Source organism: Neocloeon triangulifer, unplaced genomic scaffold, assembly GCF_031216515.1.
Source record: "Neocloeon triangulifer isolate White Clay Creek 2 clone unplaced genomic scaffold, ASM3121651v1 ptg000015l, whole genome shotgun sequence".
Lineage (NCBI taxonomy): Eukaryota > Metazoa > Arthropoda > Insecta > Ephemeroptera > Baetidae > Neocloeon > Neocloeon triangulifer.
The window spans coordinates 6938535-6959281 of NW_026775557.1; the positions used below are offsets into that span (position 1 = coordinate 6938535).

The 20747-nt window shown below is 40.0% G+C and overlaps 4 protein-coding genes across 5 annotated transcripts; 1 reads left to right on the forward strand and 3 right to left on the reverse strand.

The window, feature by feature from the left end:
- Nucleotides 1–58: 58 nt before the first annotated feature.
- Nucleotides 59–3865, reverse strand: LOC132202276 (FHF complex subunit HOOK interacting protein 2A-like). The gene is made up of 12 exons (XM_059629091.1): nt 3670–3865; nt 3432–3572; nt 3234–3372; nt 3074–3168; nt 2755–3015; nt 2514–2701; nt 2368–2455; nt 2167–2308; nt 1813–2112; nt 1609–1751; nt 864–1339; nt 59–812 (listed from the first exon to the last, which is right to left on the reverse strand). Exons 1-12 carry the CDS (start codon nt 3712–3714, stop codon nt 707–709), a joined length of 2124 nt encoding a protein of 707 aa, XP_059485074.1. The 5' UTR covers nt 3715–3865; the 3' UTR covers nt 59–706.
- Nucleotides 3866–4309: 444 nt separating this feature from the next.
- Nucleotides 4310–15092, reverse strand: LOC132202847 (glycogen debranching enzyme). Of its 2 annotated transcripts, none has more exons than XM_059630095.1 (24): nt 12291–12560; nt 11488–11648; nt 11135–11360; nt 10817–11084; nt 10623–10757; nt 10119–10564; nt 9850–10062; nt 9469–9796; nt 9288–9411; nt 8972–9237; nt 8762–8917; nt 8508–8710; nt 8246–8455; nt 7941–8191; nt 7795–7884; nt 7565–7742; nt 7328–7506; nt 7171–7273; nt 6892–7117; nt 6695–6842; nt 6417–6632; nt 5964–6361; nt 5667–5903; nt 4310–5604 (listed from the first exon to the last, which is right to left on the reverse strand). In XM_059630095.1, the coding sequence occupies exons 1-24, from the start codon at nt 12515–12517 to the stop codon at nt 5551–5553; spliced, it is 5043 nt and encodes a 1680-aa protein (XP_059486078.1). In that variant the 5' UTR covers nt 12518–12560; the 3' UTR covers nt 4310–5550. The 2 variants fall into 2 exon arrangements, with proteins under 2 accessions (XP_059486078.1, XP_059486079.1); XM_059630096.1 differs by lacking the exon at nt 12291–12560 and adding an exon at nt 14717–15092 and having other exon boundaries at nt 4312–5604.
- LOC132202849 (uncharacterized) lies at nt 14828–17315 on the forward strand. Its single transcript, XM_059630099.1, has 5 exons — nt 14828–15343; nt 15857–16041; nt 16557–16700; nt 16753–16866; nt 16967–17315. The coding sequence occupies exons 2-5, from the start codon at nt 15880–15882 to the stop codon at nt 17129–17131; spliced, it is 585 nt and encodes a 194-aa protein (XP_059486082.1). The 5' UTR covers nt 14828–15343; nt 15857–15879; the 3' UTR covers nt 17132–17315.
- Nucleotides 17313–20101, reverse strand: LOC132202848 (nitric oxide-associated protein 1). Its single transcript, XM_059630097.1, has 9 exons — nt 19952–20101; nt 18989–19771; nt 18706–18927; nt 18491–18642; nt 18294–18438; nt 18062–18234; nt 17854–18005; nt 17573–17793; nt 17313–17515 (listed from the first exon to the last, which is right to left on the reverse strand). The coding sequence occupies exons 2-9, from the start codon at nt 19758–19760 to the stop codon at nt 17337–17339; spliced, it is 2016 nt and encodes a 671-aa protein (XP_059486080.1). The 5' UTR covers nt 19761–19771; nt 19952–20101; the 3' UTR covers nt 17313–17336.
- Nucleotides 20102–20747: the final 646 nt, after the last annotated feature.

Below are 20747 nucleotides of genomic sequence, written 5' to 3' on the forward strand. Positions count from 1 at the left end.
TTCTAGAGTGTTTCATTATAAAAATCTAAATTATGCACATAAAATAAAGTATAAGAAATTATTGCATTTTTACAATATAGTTTATTCGACAACTTCCACAACTATTTACATCAAAGCCAAACACGTGACAAATTGTGTTTATATATAATTGTAACCTATTATCCTACGAAAGCTTTCCATTTGAACGAGTAATTAATAATATATAATTATATATGGCTAAAAAAAATTGAATTGTATTATTGACGCTCCAAGCCCGTGGCTTCCAAATCAATTTATCCAATTAATGCTTGAAATTAAAAATACTATGAGACTTATTAACGTTTTAGTCTTTGCAAGTTGCAAGGATCATCAGATTTGACAGATTTGAATGAAATTTGGAATGATGGTAGCCTAAATATAGTGCTGGTGGACAACAACCTTTTTTTATAACACTCGATATTTCACAGAGGGTTAAAGAAGCCATGATTTTTGTAATGCTGTTGTTTAAAAAGAGCTCATAATAACTATAGCATTCAATTTTAATCAAATTGTTCCAATTCATATTCCATGTTAAGTATATTATAAAATCATTTCACATTAGAGGTCTTTTGAAGACTAGACTCGGGGAAAACACATAAATTTGTAGTTGTGCTCTTAAAATCACAAAACCTATCAAAGTAACATTTTTTTAACTTAAATGAATGCCCAAACTGTCAGTCATTCTAAATTAAACAGGAGAATGGAGGTGATACTTAACAAACGTGATGGCTGACAATTCTTTGCAGAACTCTTCTAGGACAACTATACTTTCCAGGAGACTCTCTTGTTCATTCCTAGAAAAGAAATATTAAAATTCATAAAATCAAGCTTATTGAATTTCCTACGTAAGACTTTGCTGCGTGGTCGGGGTATCTTCACTTAAGCTCGGGTCTCCCAAGAGCCTGTTTCTCGTAGATTTCAGTCTTTTTTGTAAGTTTGGTATGGATGGAGCCTCTTTAGCCACTCGAAGAGCCAGTCGTCTCAAGGAAACTACAAGTCCAGCACCCATTGTAAGCTGATCTGGGCTTACGTTGCTGGGAGAGACTTGATTCGGCGAAAGGAGAAGCTCGTGAAGGCCAGCGTGTGGTAACATGGCCAAGCGGGACAGAAGAGCTGTCAGCTGCAGGTTGAACTCGTACTCTTGCTCGGGGAATTGTTCAATTCGATGAAATAGGATTTTTAGAATTGGTGCCACTCCGTCAGTGTGCTCGTCTTCGGGACGTGAATCACTGCTGTTGCCGTCGTCTTCTGCCACAACTTCCAGTGGCCAGCCCAAGGTAAAGCACTTTTTCCACAACGCCTGATATTGCCTCTGGGCGTCCTAAAACAACCATATTTATTTTGTAGAACAATTTCATAGTGATTCGATTCATCATGTTGGAATTTAAATCTGGCTTTTCCTCGACGTGTTTTTTTTTTTTAGTCGTTTATTGTTTTATGGAGGGAAATTTTTTTACTAAACAATAGACGAAACCAGACGAAACTATGAAAAACTTATCAAGGAACAACCGAATTTAAATTTAAACAGCATGAATCATATTTATGTATTTTTTTCTTCTTTTGTCCACTTTTTGAATTTGTTTTATCTACCTGAAGATAACTCTCATAGCCTGCCTCAGTTTCTCCAGTCCTCAAGAAAGGTGGCAGCAATTGCAAGAATCCCTCTAAAGTGGCCTGTACATTGTTTGGCGCAAACGTTAAGCTAGATTGTAATTTTCCTTCCAGACTAGTTTCTGAAATTTTAAATTTTCAAAAACCAATTAAAGATACCAAAGTGTTCACAAAATTACGAACCAGTTTCACTAGAAATTTGTGCGGTGACTTTGTGAGGCAGCAAGTGAGAAAAGACGAGAGTGTTTAAAGCTGTGTCGTAAGTTTCGTCCACCAAGACCTCCACCAGTCTCATCGTCTCCACAGCCAAATCACCGTGAGCAACTTCCAGCAGCTTCAGAATCGAATCTCTGACTGAAGTGTCCAACACAGACTGGGTCGTGACTCCAGTGAGCCAGTGGCTGAGCCCAATTCTCAGCAGTGGCGCTTTGCACTCTCGCAACAATTTACCAATGTGGACTAATGTGATGATGGAATCTTGCACTAAAAGGATTTTTAATTCATTATAAAGCTATACAGTTGAATTTTAAATTTTACGTTGCTTGGGATCTTCTTCAGCTGGGTTTGAAGCAAGCTCGGCTCCTGCACAAATTCTTGTTTGCAGCTGACGGACGAGAAAATGATCTTGAATGCTACACACTAATGACTGGCCTATTTCTGGCTGAGAATCTCCCACCATCTAGCGTTAAAAGCGTTGATTTTTTAATAAGCAATGATATCATAAAAATAGGTCTTTACCTTGTCGCAAAAGTTCCACCAAGACAAATATGCTGCCAATTGTCTGCAGCCTGGGAATGGCTCTTTTACATCTAAAGGATTGTCCATGCTAAGAGAATATGAAAATTTCAAGTGATAAGTCCCAAAATTTAAAAAATTAATTTTACCCCCAAGATGAGTGCATTTCCTCTAACTCCCCAGGTTCAATGGTTGATGGCACCTCGCAGTGGAGCATGGCCAGTCGGAGGGCAATGCTCTCGGCCAGAGAGGATTCGTGAGCTATCGACATGGCAGTGCTGGGTAGATTTGTCAAGACAAGCAGAGATTCACTAATTTTAACCCTCAGTCGGCCGTCCTGTTGATATTTAAAGTTGATTGAACCATTATAAAAATTTAAGAAAATCCTACAGCACTGTCGATGAATTTCAAAAGCGCCTCGACGATGATATTTCCTTTTCTCGAGGCTCTTTCGTGGGAATGACTGGGTGTGGATTCCTGGGAGGATGTGTTTGAGGATTCAGGGGAATCGGCTGATGCTTCCGAAGATTTGCTAAATAGATTCGCTAAGTCCGGTTTTTGTCCAATAACCGCAGCCAGCACACAGAGCAATCGGACCTCTTGTGCTTCTGTAGGAGAAGCAGCGGTTTGGCCGCACATTTTCACTATTTTCTGAAATAAAACACTGCCTTAGAAAATACTTAATTTAATTTTCTTCTCTTTTAAATACTTGGACTGGCTCGTAAAGGGCGGGCTGACTTTGAAGCTGTGTGTAGGTCAACGATGTGAGCCGAGAGAAAAACACAAGACCAAGGTGCCGCATTCCTGTTAGTAAAAAGTTAACATTCCTATTAGTTTGAAATACATTTTCAATTCATAGCTATACAAACCTGATGGTGTATCTGCCACTGTTAAAGAAGCTAACAGATCAGGGACTCGATGCTGAATTAAATATTCCAAACACGGGCCAGAGTGAACGTCCGAATCTTCCTTGTACCTCCTAGATTCATCCTGCTCCTCTTGAAGGGCCTAATATATTTCAGGTTTTAAATAAATTTTGCAATTATAAAATTAATTCTGAAATATACTGTAAGCATTTGTTCCAGGTGAATTGGTAAGTGCGTCGTTTCAATCGGAACATTCAGCTCTTCGTCCGAATTGTCGTAAAATCGCATCACTTGTTTCCAGTGGTAGATGAAATCTTGCTGCAAGGGCACGGGTGGTGCTACCTGCAGATGATTTAGGAATCAATCACAAATGAAATCTGACTTATGTATTAACACTCGAAAGAAAAGGGCTTGTTGACGTGTGTTATTTTTCACTTACCGTGTCAACTGCAGTCTGAAGAGCTGCGGAAATTCGACTCAGCATCGTTGGCTCGCAAAATAAAAAACTTTCCGAGGTTAAATAATTAACTTGGAATCGAAAATGTTAAAACTGAGACTCTGTAAGGGCGTTAGTTTGGATAATTTTGATCTTTTCTGACTCTTTCTGACGACGTCGATCTTCTTGTTTATATTTCCAGCTGATAAAGTTTCAGTCGAAGAAACGCTTTACCATTGGTTAGTTCTAGTCACGTGGTACATAATTTGCCAATTTCCCCGCGACGTACCACGAGCTTATGCGCGCTCGACTGGGCAGACTGGGCTTTGCTAACGCAACGCGTAACTTTTTTGTTGCTTGCAAATTTTGCATATTCGAAGGTTAATTTATAAAATATCTTAAATTCTAAAATTTTTACAATATCTTTGATTTTATTTATTTCTCTTAATATTTGCGATAAAATCTTACAACTTATTGTTTATTTTGTACATAAACTTTCAATATACCTTGTGTACGATATAATATCAGATATCAACGCAGCACAAACGAATCTAAAAAAATTTAGATAACATTTATATATCGAATAACTTAAATAGGTTGCTTTAGATGCTTTACAATTAAAAAAAAATTTGTTTATAATAAATCTTTTATAAAAATTCTATATATCTGCATATTTAAACAAACCTCACTATTAACTTTTTTGGACCAAAAATAACGAAGCTTTATATTTTTCGATATCTTGGGTGTAATTTAATATTATTATATTAGGCGAGTTACCAAAATTCACTATATTAAGAACAACCTCTTTCGAGTGAGTTTTTTTTTTATTAAAAAACTGCTGCGTGTTTGACAATCTGCTCAAAAACGGCACATATTGCTTTATTTTCAACAAAACCATGGCACAATCGAACGGATAACATATATATCTCAGAATCTATAACAACATACTGAGTCAATGAAGAAAAATTCCATTTCTAACATGTGCGTCAAGCAAGGCGCAAAAATGCCAGCATTTCGAGAGAAGATTTCAATGAAAAGCGCCTACACATGGACAAGTAGTGTGAGAGAGGTAGTTGGAGCTAACAACTACCGGAGCTATTTTGCGTATAGATTAAAGAAGGGGGACTTAAAGAATATAAATTTAATTTAAGTCATATCTAAAAGTTTTAGTGACAGACAACTGATTATAATGTATTTTCCAGCTGCTTTACTGATAGTACTGATACATAACTATGAAAATATTCTACAAAATTCAATTCGTTTCAATTATTATAACAATAAGTCATTTTTTTATTTGATTATGTTTTTCCCTTTGACTATTCTCAAATTGCGGCGCTACTTTTTCCAACAGCCGCAACGTGAGACGACTACTGAGTTCGAAACAAAATTTTGCTTAAAAATTTCCAACAGAACGGCCTGAATGTAAACCGAAAAAATGATTTTGGCAACAACAGTTTCAAAACCCCTGGCATTTCAATAGATAAAGTAAAAGACGTAGAATGCGAATATGGCAAGGATAAAAAAGCCGAGGGTGTAGGAGACCATAATGCGCGCGATCTGCTTCTGCTCGAGCCTGTTGTACTCGGGGTTCTTCTTCCTCTTCCTCCTGTTGGCGGTGGGCCTGCCGCGCACCAGGGGGACCTCGGCGGCCTCTACGTCTTCGGAATGAGGGGCCCTACGGTGGTCACCCCTCTCTCTGGGGGTGGGTGGGCTGCTCCTCTTGTAACCCCGGATGGAGCCGGTCCGGCGCAGGCACGGCGACATCCGAGGCGTTAGGGCGAGGGGATTGAGGATCAGCGGGTTCAGTGGCACGGGACGGTTCCAAGAGAGATATTGGTCGCTAAATACTACATGACGAGGGTCGAGAGAGGGGTGAGGCGCAAGTCAGTTGTGGTTGTATCCGAGCTCTTCCTCAAGCTGAGTCATTTGGTTCAACACCTTTTGAGGCAAATTATTTTATTAGTCGGTACAAAAATATTACTATGTTTGATTTGGTTTACCTCGAGGATAGTTGCCATGCTCCAAGCCTGGATGCGACAACTGTCCGAGCAGTATCTTCCATCTTTATTGGTCAATTCAGGTAGTCCTCGCCAGGGTGACTGTGTTACCTCTGTGAAGTGACGAGAAAGATAAGCCTTAGTGGCAGACATTGTGCGGCGTAGCTCAGCTTCGCCTCCGACGATTCGGGAGAAGTGTAGGCGGGCACGCAAGAAGAAGCCAACTGGCCAAACCCATTCCTGCAAGGGTTCATTTTTATTTTTAGAAAAATTTAATTTTAAAAGGAAAGTTGTAGTTACAGGTCCTTGGTGATAGTTGAATCCTTGTGCTGTTTTGGAGTCATTTCCATCATCACAGTTGTTGTAGTCGCCACAGTAAGCCCAGTCACTTGGGTCAAGGGTCTTCATGCCGAGAGGACCAAGCAGAATCTTTTCAACTTCTCCCAGCGCAGACCAGGCGTGGTGTGGGTCGAACATGTCGGGTGCAGCAACCATAGCAACGGTGAAGTTGGGACGAAGCTGATAGTCGGCCCAAGCTTGGCTAGCATTGTGGGAATCCTTGTAGATTCCACGGCGGTTAATCAGCTCAGGTTGAGGCTCATTCTCAGGAATGGGAGTCCAGTTGATCCAGAACTTGCGCTCAAAGTGGTGAACAATTTTATCTTCCCATTCCTGGAAGGTCCAAGTTGTGTAACTTCCTGCAAAGGTTCAAAACACAAATAGATATTCAGTGTCATAAAACTGCTAGTTTACCATCATTGTTTCTACGCTCTACAGAGTTGTGAGGATATCTGCCCAAAGAGTATAAGTGGTTCAAGAACTTGAGAGCAGACTTGCATAGACCAACCAGCTCCACAGCACTGCCATCTCGAGGAGTTGCAGGACGGCCCTTGGTGCCAGCCTTTTCGCTGGAGCCCATTTTGTCCATCCAAGTGCCGCAGTTTTGCCCATTGCCTCCGTAAACAAAGCCTGTGGAAAGAATTCCAATTAATTGACAGTAGAAATGTAATTCTCCCTCTGGAAATCATTACCAGTTTCGCAGTCAACGCCAACCTCATTGTTGAAGCCTTGGTCAACCATGTGAGCGTCAATTTTAGAGCCAGCGTTTCGCTCTCGGAATTTGAGTCCCTGGAAGTGCACTCTCAGCGCCTCTTGAATTATATCTTGCAGAGGTTGATCCTAAAATATCACTTCATGAAAATGCACACCGATTGAAATTTTTATTTACATGTGCACCGGGTTCAAGTGCAGGCGAATCGTCTCTAGGGAAGAGTCGGGACACAGGGTCCTGGAAAATGCGCCAGCCATCTGGCACCTCCTGAACGTAGCTCTGGATCGAGTAAAGCCACCACCAAACTGCATCTCTGCAATTGAACCGAGCATTTTTGCCTCCGTCCAAGAGATTTGGTATCAAGCCGTGGCGGAGACAAGCAGCATAGGCCAGGATGTGGTATCTGCAACATATAATTGTATCAAACGTTTAATTTAAAATCGCTAAAATCCTAACCTGGCCTCCTGGTATCGTCCAGTGAGAATGAACAGTCCCCTGAGGGATATGAAAGTGTCCCGTCCCCAGTTACGCATGTAACCGGTCGAGAAGTGAGGAAGGCCTAGAAAATCATTCTTGCAATCAAATGGCTATAAAGCCTCAAAAATTTATTTACCAGCAGATAGGGTAAGGAATATCTGCTCCGTCAAACCATTTTGTCCGAGTCTTGTTGGTGGTAATGGAGGCGGAAGTGCTGGTGAGAGCCTTGGCAGCTGGGCTGATTTCACAATGCCACCGCATTGCACAGAGCCAAGTGCAAGGTTCTTAACAAAGTGCGAGCCTAGCTGGACGAAGCTGTCAAACGGAGTTGGTAAGTTTTCAAATAGTTGACGAGCGCCTGAAAATAAAATACCTGGACATGCAGTTCCAAACACGCTGAAGGAGTGCCTGGTAGACACCTTGCAGAGTAGCATCAAAATAGCTTGGAATCAGGTAGCGAGGCAGTTCCTTGAGGTGCCGAAGGTTATCTTCGAACCACCTGCCTAGCTCCTCAGTTCCTGGGTCAAGCTTCAATCGTTGGCTGATATAATCTAGAGGTAAATAATTAAAAACCTAACCAAACTATTTTCATAATTTCATTACCAATCATCCAATTGCCAGCCCTCAAGTTGCCACATAGAGGATGACCCAAGTCGTTCTTCTGCCGTATTTCACTAAGCAGTGAAATAAATCCTACGAAGTACATTTTCATTGTTTTAAATTCTTACAATTGAAAGTAAATCCATTACCTTGAAGACCGCAGTAAACTGTAGATCCAAAGCCTGGAATATTATAGGCACCAAAGCCATGACCTTCATCCCTCTCTTCCTCTTCACAATGGAAGAGAGCGCGGTTTAAGTCAGCCAAATCAAGTTTGGAGACAATTCTGTCAAAGTCGTGGTCGACTGAAGACATGTCATTGACAGATCTCAAACTGAAGCGTTCAACAAGTCGTCCAAGATGTGCAATGGCCGGAGCCATGTTAAAATGCAGAGAAACCCTATTTGGGAATAAAATTTAGTTCGAGAAGACAAAAGGAGCTAATGGTACTAACTTGAATGCGATGACGCTGCCAGGCTGGAAATCCTCGGTGAAGTCGATCTGCGTGACCTGAGGATCACCCGATTCTCCCTTTCTTACAGACTCAGCCTGCGAAAGTGGGAAATGCTCCCTCAGCTTGAGCTTGTAATCGCTGAGGCCATTGATGAAGCGACCGTCTCTGCGGAAGTTGGTTGGCGGAGGCACAAACCAAGCACCACCAGATCTTGAAGAAAATTTTTAATATTTATGCATAAATTTAAAATTTTTAGGTTTACTTGGAATCTCTGTGGCACAGACTGGCCTCCATGATGATCTCATCGACAACGCCTTCCACGCGCAAAGGCCTGGTGTGATTGCGCTTGTAGAAGGGCTCTGGCTGCTTGAAGGCAGTGCAAGCAACAAGTACAACTGATTGATGGGTAGTAGGGCAGTGACGAGTCACAGCCACTACATCAGAATCCACTTGATCGACGAAAACCTGTCATAAAATTTTAGGGAGAATTCATAATTCTGCATTTTATTATTTTACCTGACTGAATCCTGATATTCCCAGCTCAAAGTGGAGCTTGTTGAGAGCTCTTTTGGCTGCGATGATACCACTGTGCATGCCCACAGTGTGATTTCCATTGGCATTTACATTTTCGGCCCACTCGGTGTAATGACGAGTCTCGTCCACAACATGTATCTGCAGAAAATATTTATTAAGCCCAAATTTTAAAAAGTTGAGATAATTTTTTACGTCATGAGGAACAAGCTCGTCGTAACCCCTATTGCTGCCGCTGGCGCAGCACGCCATGTTCACCAAGGCAGAGCTGGGTAGCAGGTCGTAAACGCTCCTGGTTTGCACAGGGCTGGGGTTGTCGTGGGTCACGTCAAGGAAAAGTGCGTGGGCAATGCTGGGAACCAGTGGCCTTATGTGTGGCTGCATGAAGGCTCCAACTGGTTCTCCGCCATATCGGTACACCAAACGGCCCTCCTCGTGAGAGTCCCATGCTGACATAGCCTCTGCACGACAAAATAAGAATTTTTTGGCTTTACTGTTTATATTTTATTACCTCTGATGAGTGATGTGATGCCAAGACGGTTGATGAAAATATTGTCTTTCTCATCAGAGTTGGTGAAAAGTTCAGCAACAACGTAAAGGTCTGGACGAATGCGTCTCGCTGCATCCAAAAGGTACTATTTTTTTCCATCGTTTGTCAATTATTTATAAAATATTTTATTGCAAAAACAAACCTCTGCGACGGGTATTGGTGTGGAGTGGCAGTTGTCCAATCGAATTCCGTGGAAAGTCCTGGCAGTCTGCTCCACATATTCCCGCATGTGCTGCCACAGGAATGGGCAGTCTTCTGGCTTTTCGCCATACCTCAACTTGACGCTGTCACCCCAGGCGATGAGCTCGCGGCGCAGATAGACGTTCGAATCTGCGTCGGCAAAGTTCCTCAGGGGGTCGGCGTTCATCACCCAACCATTGTGGGCCATGATGTAGCGGCCACCATTTCCATACATGATGCGCTCGACGTTTTCGAGGTGAGCATCATGATTTCCGGTGAAAGTGAAATACCTAATAATTATTAATTAATAAACGTTCATACAAGGTTCATTAATCAATCTTGCCTGGGGATCAGGGGATCCTTGGGGGTGATGTCCTTGAGGCGCGGTCCGTCAGTCTGGACGCGGAAGTAGCGAATTCCCGCGAGGCAATTGTCGACGGCAGCAACCAAGTGGCTCTGCAGAGTGTCAGTGACCTGGCGATTCAGCGTTTCAAGATATTCGCGCAGGTCGTCTGTGCAGCGCTGGACGCGATGTGCTTCGTCATAGCAGTCCTTCCTGCTAATTGATGAAAAATTAAATCTCCGTAAATTAAGCATAATTATCCCTCCGACCTCTGGATGTTGAAGAGGCTCAACGCCTGCTCCATGTCCACCTTAGAATGGTTTCGGCGGAACTGAGGGTCCTGCTGGATGGTCAACTCGCCGTGGCCCTGCTTCAATGGACCCCTTTCCCTGGCCAAACGAGCGAAATGGGACAGCGTGGACTCAACGTCCACCGTGTACATTTCCCACAACTTTGCCTGGGGCAACAGTTGTCCCAAGAGAATTCCTCTCATGGCCTGCAAATGGTCTTCAATGCAGATCAATTTCGGAACACCAGAGTGCTGCCATTTGCCCTGCGAGATCTCGAAAGCAAAGCGAGCCAGGATGGCGTCCAGCAGGAAGGCCGGACGCAGGTGTGGTGAATTGTCCATGTTGTAAGTGCACTCAGGGTGGTCTTTCAGCCAGGCACTCTCGTTTGCGGTGTGATTGAGGACAACGTCACAAAGACTTAAAACCTGCATGCGAATATTCAAAATTTGAATTATATTTTAATATCTCTGTCAAAAATTGCACCTTCCACTCTGTTGCCATTTTGTGGGTCAGCTTTTCAATATGATCCATGGTGATGTGGTCCCCGTGCTCGCTGAACATTGGGTTCAGTCGCAGCTGGTCTTTCAGGCTATAGGACGAGTTGGATATTCCTAAAGACTGCAAATTTACGCTTGTATAATGAAAAACGCAACCGTTTTATTTCAATATTTTTTAACCTGAACTGGGGTGAAGTGGATCATATTATAGCCACTCTCCCTAGTGACTGCAAGTTTCTTCTCCCAAGAATGGAAAGGGCCCAGGCATTTGGCAAGGACGGTTTGGCATTGGACGCAGTCCAGAGGCAAAATGTCGCCTCTGCCGTAAAACAAATCAGGCTCGACCAGGAAGAATCCTGATCCGTCCGGTCTTTTGTTCTTGCCAGTGTAGCCCTCTGAGTAGTAGCCCTCGGTGTAATAACCATCATTCATGGCAAAATCGTACGAACTGAAGCGGGTTTCAATTTATTGCACATTAAAATTTATAGAATTATTTACTTGTTCTCGTCGCAGGTGAAGTAAAAGTGGAAGGAACCCGCCCTGACAATATTGATTTCGGTGTAGAATGAAGTGTCATCGGCAGGTCCTCCGTCCCTGCGCCAAGCTAGGCCGCGGTAGCGACGACGGTCAAAAATTTCTCCCTCCGGTGTTTCCGGGTGGTTGCAGAAAATTTTGACATCTTTTCCCAACAAGGACGGGCCCAAACGGAACTGCAGGGTCCATCCTACGAGGCAAAGCAAGTATTTTTTTTTACAAATATATTTCTTTTGAATTTTAAAAAATTACAAAATAAATTTCTACAAACCCTGTAATTATATTTAAAGAAAAGTTTAAAAATATCTTGAACTGACCTTTCTTGAGGCGGAAAAGCGCAGAGTCAAGGTGTTCTCCATAGTTCAGGGTGAGTACCCTGACCTGGCCTCCGTACTGTTGGACGACGCTACTTCGCTGAGTGCCCAGGGTCATCGCGAGGATTCCTTGCAGCTCTTGGGGGTGGCTCGGTTCAGACCTCCTGTTCGAACAAACCAGAGCGACCTGTGTTGAGTGCATGAGTGCGAAATTCCCTAGCGGCGATAATTAACAATGTTGGATATGAACAAAAAGCTTGTCAGAGGAACTAGCAATAAGTAGTGTGGAGCGCGGGATTATTAATGAGACGTGTTGCGTGATGAATATAAAAATCGATTTTTGCCACACAATAAGTAAGAAAGAGAGAAAGAAAATCAAAGCAACGCTTGATCAGAAATAGAATATGAGGGCAAATAATTTCCTGCGGGTTATCGATGGACAAGCGGGACTGAACGTAGTTAAAAAAAATAAAAAAATCAAATTAAATGAAAAAATGTTTACAAAAAATAGATAAAAGAATTATTAAATTTCAATAAAAAATTAATATAAATTTAAAATCGAATAATTTTTCTACAGTTAAATAGGAAAATGAAATAAATTAGAAAAAGTGCGGCAAATAATTGGTGAAAATTGCTGAATGTGTTTTGCGTGTGAGTGAAGAATAAGTGAGAGAATTACCACTTTCTCTGCGAGTAATAATGCCTGCGTATCTTGTGCATTTTACAAAAACTTAGCGAGCTAAAATGTCTTTTTTAAGTGTGAATATGTAAGTAGATGAGAGAAGAGGAGCTATTAGAGGACTCACCGCTCTGGTCCAGAGTCGAGAGACGAGTGACAATCCTCGTGGCTAGATTTGCCATTAAGATGCTGATGAGCAGCACCCCCCGCCGCACCCCCACCCCCGAGTGCGAAATTAAATACTTGGGTGAGCAAGTGCACGAGCGCCAGCATCACTCCACTCGCGACCAGTTTGAATAAAAGAATCAGAGTCGCGTCCACCAAACCAACAATGACTAGCAGCGCAGTGGGCATGGCGCGGAAAATCTGCTTTTCGGGCCGCCGAGTCTCTTTCTAAATGGCGAGATTACTCAGGTTTCGCCCGAGATCGCATTTCCCTTTGATGCGCGCGAGAAAGAGCAGATTTCATTCCCACCAGCAAATGCATACGCGTAATCGTTTTTCTCAACCAGTATAATTATAATTATGTGCTCTTTCGACACGAATTGATTTTTTTAAAGATTAAATCGAGTCAACAAATTTGAACATTAGAATTAATTAATTCCTCTTTTTAAAAGCCAGAAAACCACCAGAAAGGGTGTGCGCGCTTCCAAAAAACCAACCAACACCCACCATTGTTTCTCTTAAAATTAAAAAAAAAAGGTTTAAGGAAATGGTTTTGTCATAGAAATACAAATCTTGGGTGTATCTCCACAGCCATTTCTCAACGTTATATGTCTTTTGCTCGCGCACTCTCGAGGTCGTCAAAGGTTAAACCAACAAAACAAAATCCCATGCAGATTGAATGTGATTTCGATTAGACTTATTTGCTTGTTTATTTTTTCTTTGTAAATTATTATAATTTTAAATCGATCCTAATAATACAAAATTCAAACCAAAAGTGATAAAAAATTTACGTAATTAAGCACTGCTTTTGGTTTGCGAGAAAAAAAATATACTTAGGACACTTCTAGACGCCTAGCCTTAAAAAAATAATAACCTGTTAAACTTCTAATTTTACTACTTTTAAAGTCTCAAGTGTATTTGCGTCAGCGCCCACCTTAAATTTGATATCCTAGTTGTAAAGGTTAGTGAGCACGCTTTATTTTTTTGGGAAGTTGCGGGCAGGGTTTTTTTTATCCTCTTTTACATATTTTTATGCTTAAAAGTTGCAGTTTTTCTAAAAACAAAACACTAGGCACATTATTAGAAATCAATTTTTATGAACAAAAATTTTCTACTGAGATTTAAATTTAGTGGTAGAATTTCACGATCGAGGGTTGATTCAGGGTGATTTGAATTTAAAGTCCGATTTTCCGCGATGGGTTTTGTTTTTTCTCAAACAATAAACAACGCACAAAATCCATCAAGGAAAAGGCGACTTTAAATTCAAATCACCGTGTTCACTTTTTTCAATGAAACCTTGGATATGAAATTTATTACGTTGAATATTGTCTTTATTGAAGTATCTGCAGAAATAAATCATTAATATATTCATAAATACAAGATTATTTGCTCAAGATTTTTAAATCTCGATTGTTTTTTAACGTCGTCATATAATGGGTATAAAAAGAACAAGTTTATAAGGAGTAATAAATCTGAATTGCAAAAAAAGATCAATGTGAATGCAATAGAAACCAAGTTTGGAAAGGAAAAAGTTTTAATTTAGATTAAATCAATCGCGATAGCCAGACCAAAATTCACAAAACCGATAAATGTCAAGAACCCTCTGTAATATTTAGTGTAAAATTTTATTTTTAGTTTGAATCAATAATTTATTGAATATTTGGATCTCGTTATAGGCAGAGATTGCCTTGAAAAAAAATCATCATTAAATTCACAACTATAATAAATTATTTTCTTAAAATAGTCACAAAAATTACACTTTATCAAAGAGGAAGTAATTAATTATAATTAAAAGAGTTTAAATGTACGTCACTGAGAAATAAACTTAATTGGGGCTTGCGCGGGTCTTCAGATGTTGTTATTGGTGCAATAAACATGACAACAACCCTAGTCGTAGTCAATTGTAGTAAAAATACGTCTAAAAATACACCTGTCAAACGTTCTTCGCGCGTGCCAACAAGTTACTTTTTAAAAGCAGGCACAAACTTTCTAATGCATCTCATCTCTTATATTCATATTAATCAATTATTAAAAAAAAAATATTAATTATAAATTTTCAGAGAAGGAATATTAAAAACTGGGGTGTACTTGATAATTTTAAACGAAGATATGAAAAAAAAATAAAAAAGCAAAATATTTGAAGAATAACAATTATTTTAATTATTATGTCATTTAAAAAATTTAGCAAATAAAAAATGCGTAATAAATTAGCAAGGCAGAACAACGAGTGAAATATGAATGGAGCGGCAGCGTAAGCAAGACTATTGGTTGACATAAGAAATTATGAGCATAATCGCATCTAAAGCAATAAAATTTATAATTATGAACGCGATACAAGATTATACTCGTGACGAGATCGAACGAAGTAAAAAAATAATGATAACTCACCCTTCCAGCTCTGACATGGTGACCTCTCGTTCAATGTGCTTGCGGTCGAGGTGTCGTCTTCTTGCAGACAGGCAGACCCGACGAGGGAGCTGCGAACGGCGCGGTCGCCCAAGGTCAAATGTAGGTCAACGATTCGCCGACCAAAACAAAAGCCCTTCCAGGAGCGGCGCGCCAGCCACTTGCTTGCCCAACCCACGCAACGCGATATTCGCGCCCCTCACTCTTCTTTCGACTGACCAACCTGGGCTCGTCGGCGGCTAATCACGCTCGGCCGCGTCCTCCGTGCCAAAAGAGGCGGCCGAAATCCATCGTCGTGCACTGCAGGGGCCGCCGGCGGCCTCTTTCGCGCACCCTCCCTGCCTGTTCTCCGCATGAATGGTGCAAAATGCGCCGATCGACGCTCATTTGTTTCCGGTGCTTGATGTTTACATTTTTTTTTCGTTCTTCAATCACAACAACATTATCAGCTGCACCGGCCGAATCTGTCAATTCTACACGTCGGCATGCCGAATGCGACGCTCCTGCAGCTCGCAGCGACCCGCATTTTTTAAATTATTTGTCAGGATTTGCTCAAGACAATGAATTTCCTGGCCAATTTCCACTTAACGGGAAAACCGTAGGAATCTGGTAATTTGAACAAAAATAATTATGCAAAATATGATAAAATACAAAACGAGCAATTTTTTATCAATTCCTTCCTCTTATGAATCAAAACTTTTTAATTGATTCGTTAAAAAATTTCTGATGTTAATTTTAATGCATTCCGTTGAAATTTTGTTATTGCCCAGCAATGGAATATTTTACATGCATAAAATATTTACAAGTGAATAATGATGGTGATTTCTTTGTTAAAAAGCAAAGTCAGTTTTTTTTTTAATTTTGAATCTAATGAAATAAATATTTATTTAATGTGATGAGTGATGATTTGATACAAAGGCCAGAAACCATAGTAAAAAGATTAAAAAATAAAACAAAAAAATATTTAATTATAAATTTTACTTACCGTTAAGAGGCTAATTTTCTAATAGCAGAAAATTCTTTATAAGAATCTTTGAAAATATTTCTTGCAGTTTTTTTTATTTTTTGTAAATAATTAAAATTATTAATTTTCTATTAATGTATTACAATGTATTATTGCAGGTGAATCTGATTGATCGTCTAACATGATCGGCGCCTTGCAAGTTTTATTTTCCAAACTGAAAGGACTGGTCTTATGGATTTTGGCCATCTTCAGACGGGCGTGTTGTTGCTTCCGCAGGCGACGTCGACTTTCTGAATCTCAGCCTCTCACTGATATTGGAATCATCCCTAATAATCCTCAAGATGTAATAACCATTTTAAGAGGAATTTTTTACACTTATTTAAGTTTTTTCCGTGAAATTCGCCTTTTTTCAGTCAGGACGTCAAAATAGAGAATATCTTAATAATTATTCTCACTGTTCTATAAAATTAAAATAGTAATTTTAGTCTGGCAGAATCATCAGAGCACGTGCAATCTTCTCCTTGAAAATGCCCCAACTTAGAATTACATTTTCTCGTCTTAATTTGAAAGCGTTGTTATAGAGGGAGAGACACGGTTTTGGGTTTCTCCTCCAAGAAGTGAATAAATGAAGCAGGCGTTGAATTTCACTGTGAAAGAGAGTGGCCCCATTGTCACGATTGTCGCCCATTGTTTCTTGAAATATGAAACAAAAGTGATCCAAGGATGAAAGATATGCTGTTAAACAAACAGAGGGAGCATAAATTTCTTTTAATTTTACCTGCAGACAGAGAGATGCCTGAACTCATTAAGTGAAAATTTCATGCAATTTGATTAAAACTGTTTATTTATTTCCCCCAGAACGTGGAAGGAGGATGGGATTCGTGGGGAAAGGAGGAGGACAAAATCACCCAGCAGATTCGGGAATACAGAAATTCCCTGGCAATGGCGAGACAAAATCAAGACCAACCCGAAGAACCTGAAGAGAGAGTTGACTATTTCCAGGTGTGTTTCTCGTTATGGAAATCAAATATTGTTATTAATTTTTTCCATTAAGGATATGGTGCCAAGAGTTACGAAAGCGCCGAGAGTAGCTCTGAGCACCCATGAGGAACAAGTTAATGTCAGCAACACGTCCGAGTTATTTGCAGCACAACCATTGCCAATAGCGGTAAGAGGAATTTTAATTTTATTTAGTTCTAGTTAGAATTTTCCATGTAATTTTACTTTTAAAATTTCTATGCAAAAACTTTTCATTTGAAAAATTTTAGGGTGGGGATCTTGGAAGTTGGGCTGAAGACGAAGGCTGGGTTGCGGAGGAGGGCAATTGGGAGGAGGACGTCCGTGAGCAAAAACGAATGCAGCGAGAACGACGAGCGTACGAACTGCAAATGAAAAGAGCTGAGCACCGCAGTTTGGGCGCCAGATTGAGCTGACAACCTTATTTGGACATTTAATTAAATGAGAAAATGTCTTAGTCATAAGTGTTTTGTTTGTTAAAATTTTTTGTTCATTGTTCTTAATAATCAAGTGCAAAATGTTTTATACTTCACTTTCTTTACCTTTTTAACATTGAAATTGTGTAGCTGTTGAAAAATAAAATTGAAGAGGTTGAAATGACGACTACACTTTTTATTTTGGCTACTTCGAGAGAACAGGCCTGTACTTTTCGTAGGTTGGAGTGCGCTCGATTCTCCTGCCTCTCCTAGTCACAGCATAACAAAGCATTGACGGCTTTCTCACGTGAATCCCTAAGCCCATTGGAGTGTAAAACTCAAGCTCAGCCACTCTTTCCTTTGGTATCGTTATACTCGCCCACCCTGAAATTTTTTTTTTTAAATAATTTTTAAAATAAAATAATCAATTTTTAGACTTACCAGCTGAAGAGAAAAGTACATCGGCAACACTCTCCATCCTTCCAATACCAGTAAACGTTGATCGCAATCCCTGTTTTAGCCCTGGCCAAATTGACAGTCTTTCTTCTGTGCCAAACGGAACTTGCAAAACCTCAGATCCAAGATAGGTCTTGTAAATTTGGTCAGCACTCCTTGTATTGCAAATTGTAACGGGCAAATGAGGTGACGAAAAGATTGTCAAACTGGAAAAATTCAAAAAGTAATTATTTTAAATAAATCTTGAGGGTTCACAGCAGCATCACATTATTTGATCAGAGTTTCCTTCCAAGTAGTCGACTCGTCCTAGTCCAGCTAAAAATAAAGTTTGGCCAGCCATAAGGGAGAATGACCTGGGTGAGATGATGGATTTGGGAATCACTTTTTCCAACTCCTCTGTTGTTAAAATATTTATGACCTGATGTTTTTTTTTATTTTTTATTAAAATTTAAGATCATAGCTTAGAATAATTACTTGTTCAGGAAAAACAACGCCTGGAGTGTCATAGCACCACCGACTACAGGCATACGCATCTTCGTTGGGGTCGATGCCGGCCTCAGGGGCAAAACCAGCAGGTCTTCTGGTTGGCAACTTGAAAGGATCATCTAATTCCAGTGTGTTCAATTCATAAGTTTTTCCAACTTTGCCTATAAGATAAAAACGCTTGAATCGTATATATTTATTTGCAACTCTGAAAGTAATATACCTCTCAGTGTTGCATGTTCGAGGTCTCTAGTTTCTCTCAGCATCTCTTTTTGATTATGAGTTTCTAGATTTTCTTCAATCCTTTCATTAATTATTCTTATTGTCCTTTCGTAAAGCATTTTGTGGTTCGGCCGCATAATCGGAAACTACAAAAATGAAAACATTAGTGTCAACTATTTTCAAATAATTGGGCTTCACCTTTAATAAGTTCAGCGTTGTCCCTGGAAAGTTTGATATGGTTGCCCTCTGCACTTTGTCGGACGCTTGAACTTTGCAGTAGTCGGAGTCAAGAAGTGCGTTGAATAAGGAAGACTTTCCCACATTAGTACAACCAACTACATAGACATCACCTATGAAGGGAAAATTTCCATTTTTGCTTTTGTACCAAAGTTATCAAATTTTCTTAAATATACCTTGAACTTTCCAATTTCTATGTAGTTTATTGATTAATTGTTCAATTCCAAATCCGGTTTTGGCACTAACAAGGGCAACATGACGGATGCAGTTTTTGCGGATCTCGGTGGCTTTGAAAACCTCGTGGACCAGACTGTCTTTGATTCTATCCAAAAAAAACTTTCCGTCGTTTGGTAGAAGGTCAACTTTGTTGCCAACTAAACAAATTGGACGGTCCTTTCCTGCAAAATTTAAGAAAAAAAAATTGTTTATCAGGTCAACTCTGAGGTTAAAAATTAATACCAATGATTTCGCTCAGGTGTGGCCAAATACTGCAGGGGAAGTCAAGCAAGTCCACGACCAGCATTACCAAGGCACGCTTGTCTTTAATTTGCTTCAGTATTTCAGGATAGTCCTCAGGAGAGACGTCCACGTGAAGAGCCTTTTTGTAATTCTTCAGGTTGTAGCACCGTTGGCAAATCTGTCCTCGGAGATAATGAACGGAAACGCCGCGAAAGCATTCTGCAGGAATGAAGCCAGGGTAGTTGGGGTCTTGGCAGTGAAGAGGAGCTCCACACCCTCCACAGGGCACATTGCTGGCAGGTACGTTAGGGTTGCTGCTGCTCGAGTTCATGAAATCAAGGTAAGATGCTTCCAGGTTGGTTTCGAGGGTCTTGAAATATTCGAGCTTTTGCTGTCGCAGGAATTTTATTTCTTCAACGAGCCGACTCGTGTCGTCCAACGCAATTTGTTCACTTTGAATAGAATGTTCTCCTAACAAGTTGGCTCTGCATTCTGGAGAAATGAAAGCTTGACTGACACCAGTGGAAAATTTGTCTGCTGTTTTTTTAGTCGATTCCGCTTTGATCATCTTATCAATTTTCTTCTGTCTCTGACGAAATTTGTGGCCTCCAATTATTGAATTGAAAAATATTTCATCTTCAAGGTTGTCCGTTTCTCCTTCAATGCTGGTGACCAATCTTGTTTGTAGACGAAGCAAATAATCAACCTGCTTTAGCTGTGTGGGTTGCCTGAAGAAGCCGGTTCGACAGACAAGTCTCGATGTGAGCAGCATATTTTTTTAGTCTAAAATAAAAGAGATTTGTATTAATTAATAAAATCAACTTTCAGAGCAAATATTTATTTTTCATCAGAGGCTTAATGAGAAAGGTTCGTAATAAATTTGTCTGACAAAATTATATAATTTTAATTGTGAACCAAAACATATGTAAAAATTATTAAATTTAATTTGCAGCCATACTATACCTGATGGAAAGATGTACGAAGTTAACTGTAAAGTATTTCAACTTCTAGGACGTTGTTACGTTAATATTTTTGTTATTTTAGGGCAGAATTTGTTTTCAGTAAAGCCCGTGTTTTTGTTTTGCTTCGCATGCTGCCATGCAAATTGCAGATTGCAGGCCAGTAAGGGGCGAGGCTGAGGAAAGGGGAGTGGGGAGAGTGGCGGGCAATTTTTTACACTCTCTGCAGCGGCACCGGTTCCTCATTGTAATTTTTGCACTTTGAACCCTGATTTGGGTTTTGGGTTGAATTATTTTTAATATAAAAATTCACATAATATAGCACAACAGAAACAATTTTAAACCATGAATAGGGCCGCGATCAATTTGATACGTACTTAAGATAAAGAATAATCATGATAAAATACAAAATATTAAAAAAAATCTGCGGAAAAAAAGAGAAAAAGAGCCAAAGAAAAAAAAACTCAGCTTGCGCGGCGTTAAATCATGTGTTGAGGCGGCTGCTTCACTTCATTTTAAAGCTTATTTTCTAGATTTTAAAGCGCTTCGAGCTTTGCTCTGTATGAATCCTCAATTTAAATAAAATCAAAAATCTGCGGAAAAAAAATTGAAAAAGTGCAAAACAAAAATATTAAACTCAGCTTGCGCGGCGTTAAATCATGTGTTGAGGCGGCTGCTTCACTTCATTTTAAAGCTTATTTTCTAGATTTTAAAGCGCTTCGAGCTTTGCTCTGCATGAATCTTAAATTTAAATAAAATCAAAAATCTGCGGATAAAAATAGAAAGTGCAAAAAAAAATT

Coding starts and splice junctions, on each gene's coding strand:
- LOC132202276 (XM_059629091.1), bottom strand. CDS start 3,714: ATGCTGAGTCGAATTTCCGCAGCTCTTCAGACTGCAGTTGACACG. Junction 3,169..3,233: donor AGTGGCAGATACACCATCAG/GTTTGTATAGCT, acceptor TTTTACTAACAG/GAATGCGGCACCTTGGTCTT. Junction 1,752..1,812: donor ACAAATTTCTAGTGAAACTG/GTTCGTAATTTT, acceptor TTAAAATTTCAG/AAACTAGTCTGGAAGGAAAA.
- LOC132202849 (XM_059630099.1), top strand. CDS start 15,880: ATGATCGGCGCCTTGCAAGTTTTATTTTCCAAACTGAAAGGACTGGTC. Junction 16,042..16,556: donor TCCCTAATAATCCTCAAGAT/GTAATAACCATT, acceptor TATTTCCCCCAG/AACGTGGAAGGAGGATGGGA. Junction 16,701..16,752: donor AGAGAGTTGACTATTTCCAG/GTGTGTTTCTCG, acceptor TTTTCCATTAAG/GATATGGTGCCAAGAGTTAC.
- LOC132202847 (XM_059630095.1), bottom strand. CDS start 12,517: ATGCCCACTGCGCTGCTAGTCATTGTTGGTTTGGTGGACGCGACTCTG. Junction 10,565..10,622: donor AAATGGCAACAGAGTGGAAG/GTGCAATTTTTG, acceptor ATTCGCATGCAG/GTTTTAAGTCTTTGTGACGT. Junction 9,238..9,287: donor CATCACATCACTCATCAGAG/GTAATAAAATAT, acceptor TTTGTCGTGCAG/AGGCTATGTCAGCATGGGAC.
- LOC132202848 (XM_059630097.1), bottom strand. CDS start 19,760: ATGCTGCTCACATCGAGACTTGTCTGTCGAACCGGCTTCTTCAGGCAA. Junction 18,643..18,705: donor TAGAAATTGGAAAGTTCAAG/GTATATTTAAGA, acceptor TTCCCTTCATAG/GTGATGTCTATGTAGTTGGT. Junction 17,794..17,853: donor GGAAACTCTGATCAAATAAT/GTGATGCTGCTG, acceptor GAATTTTTCCAG/TTTGACAATCTTTTCGTCAC.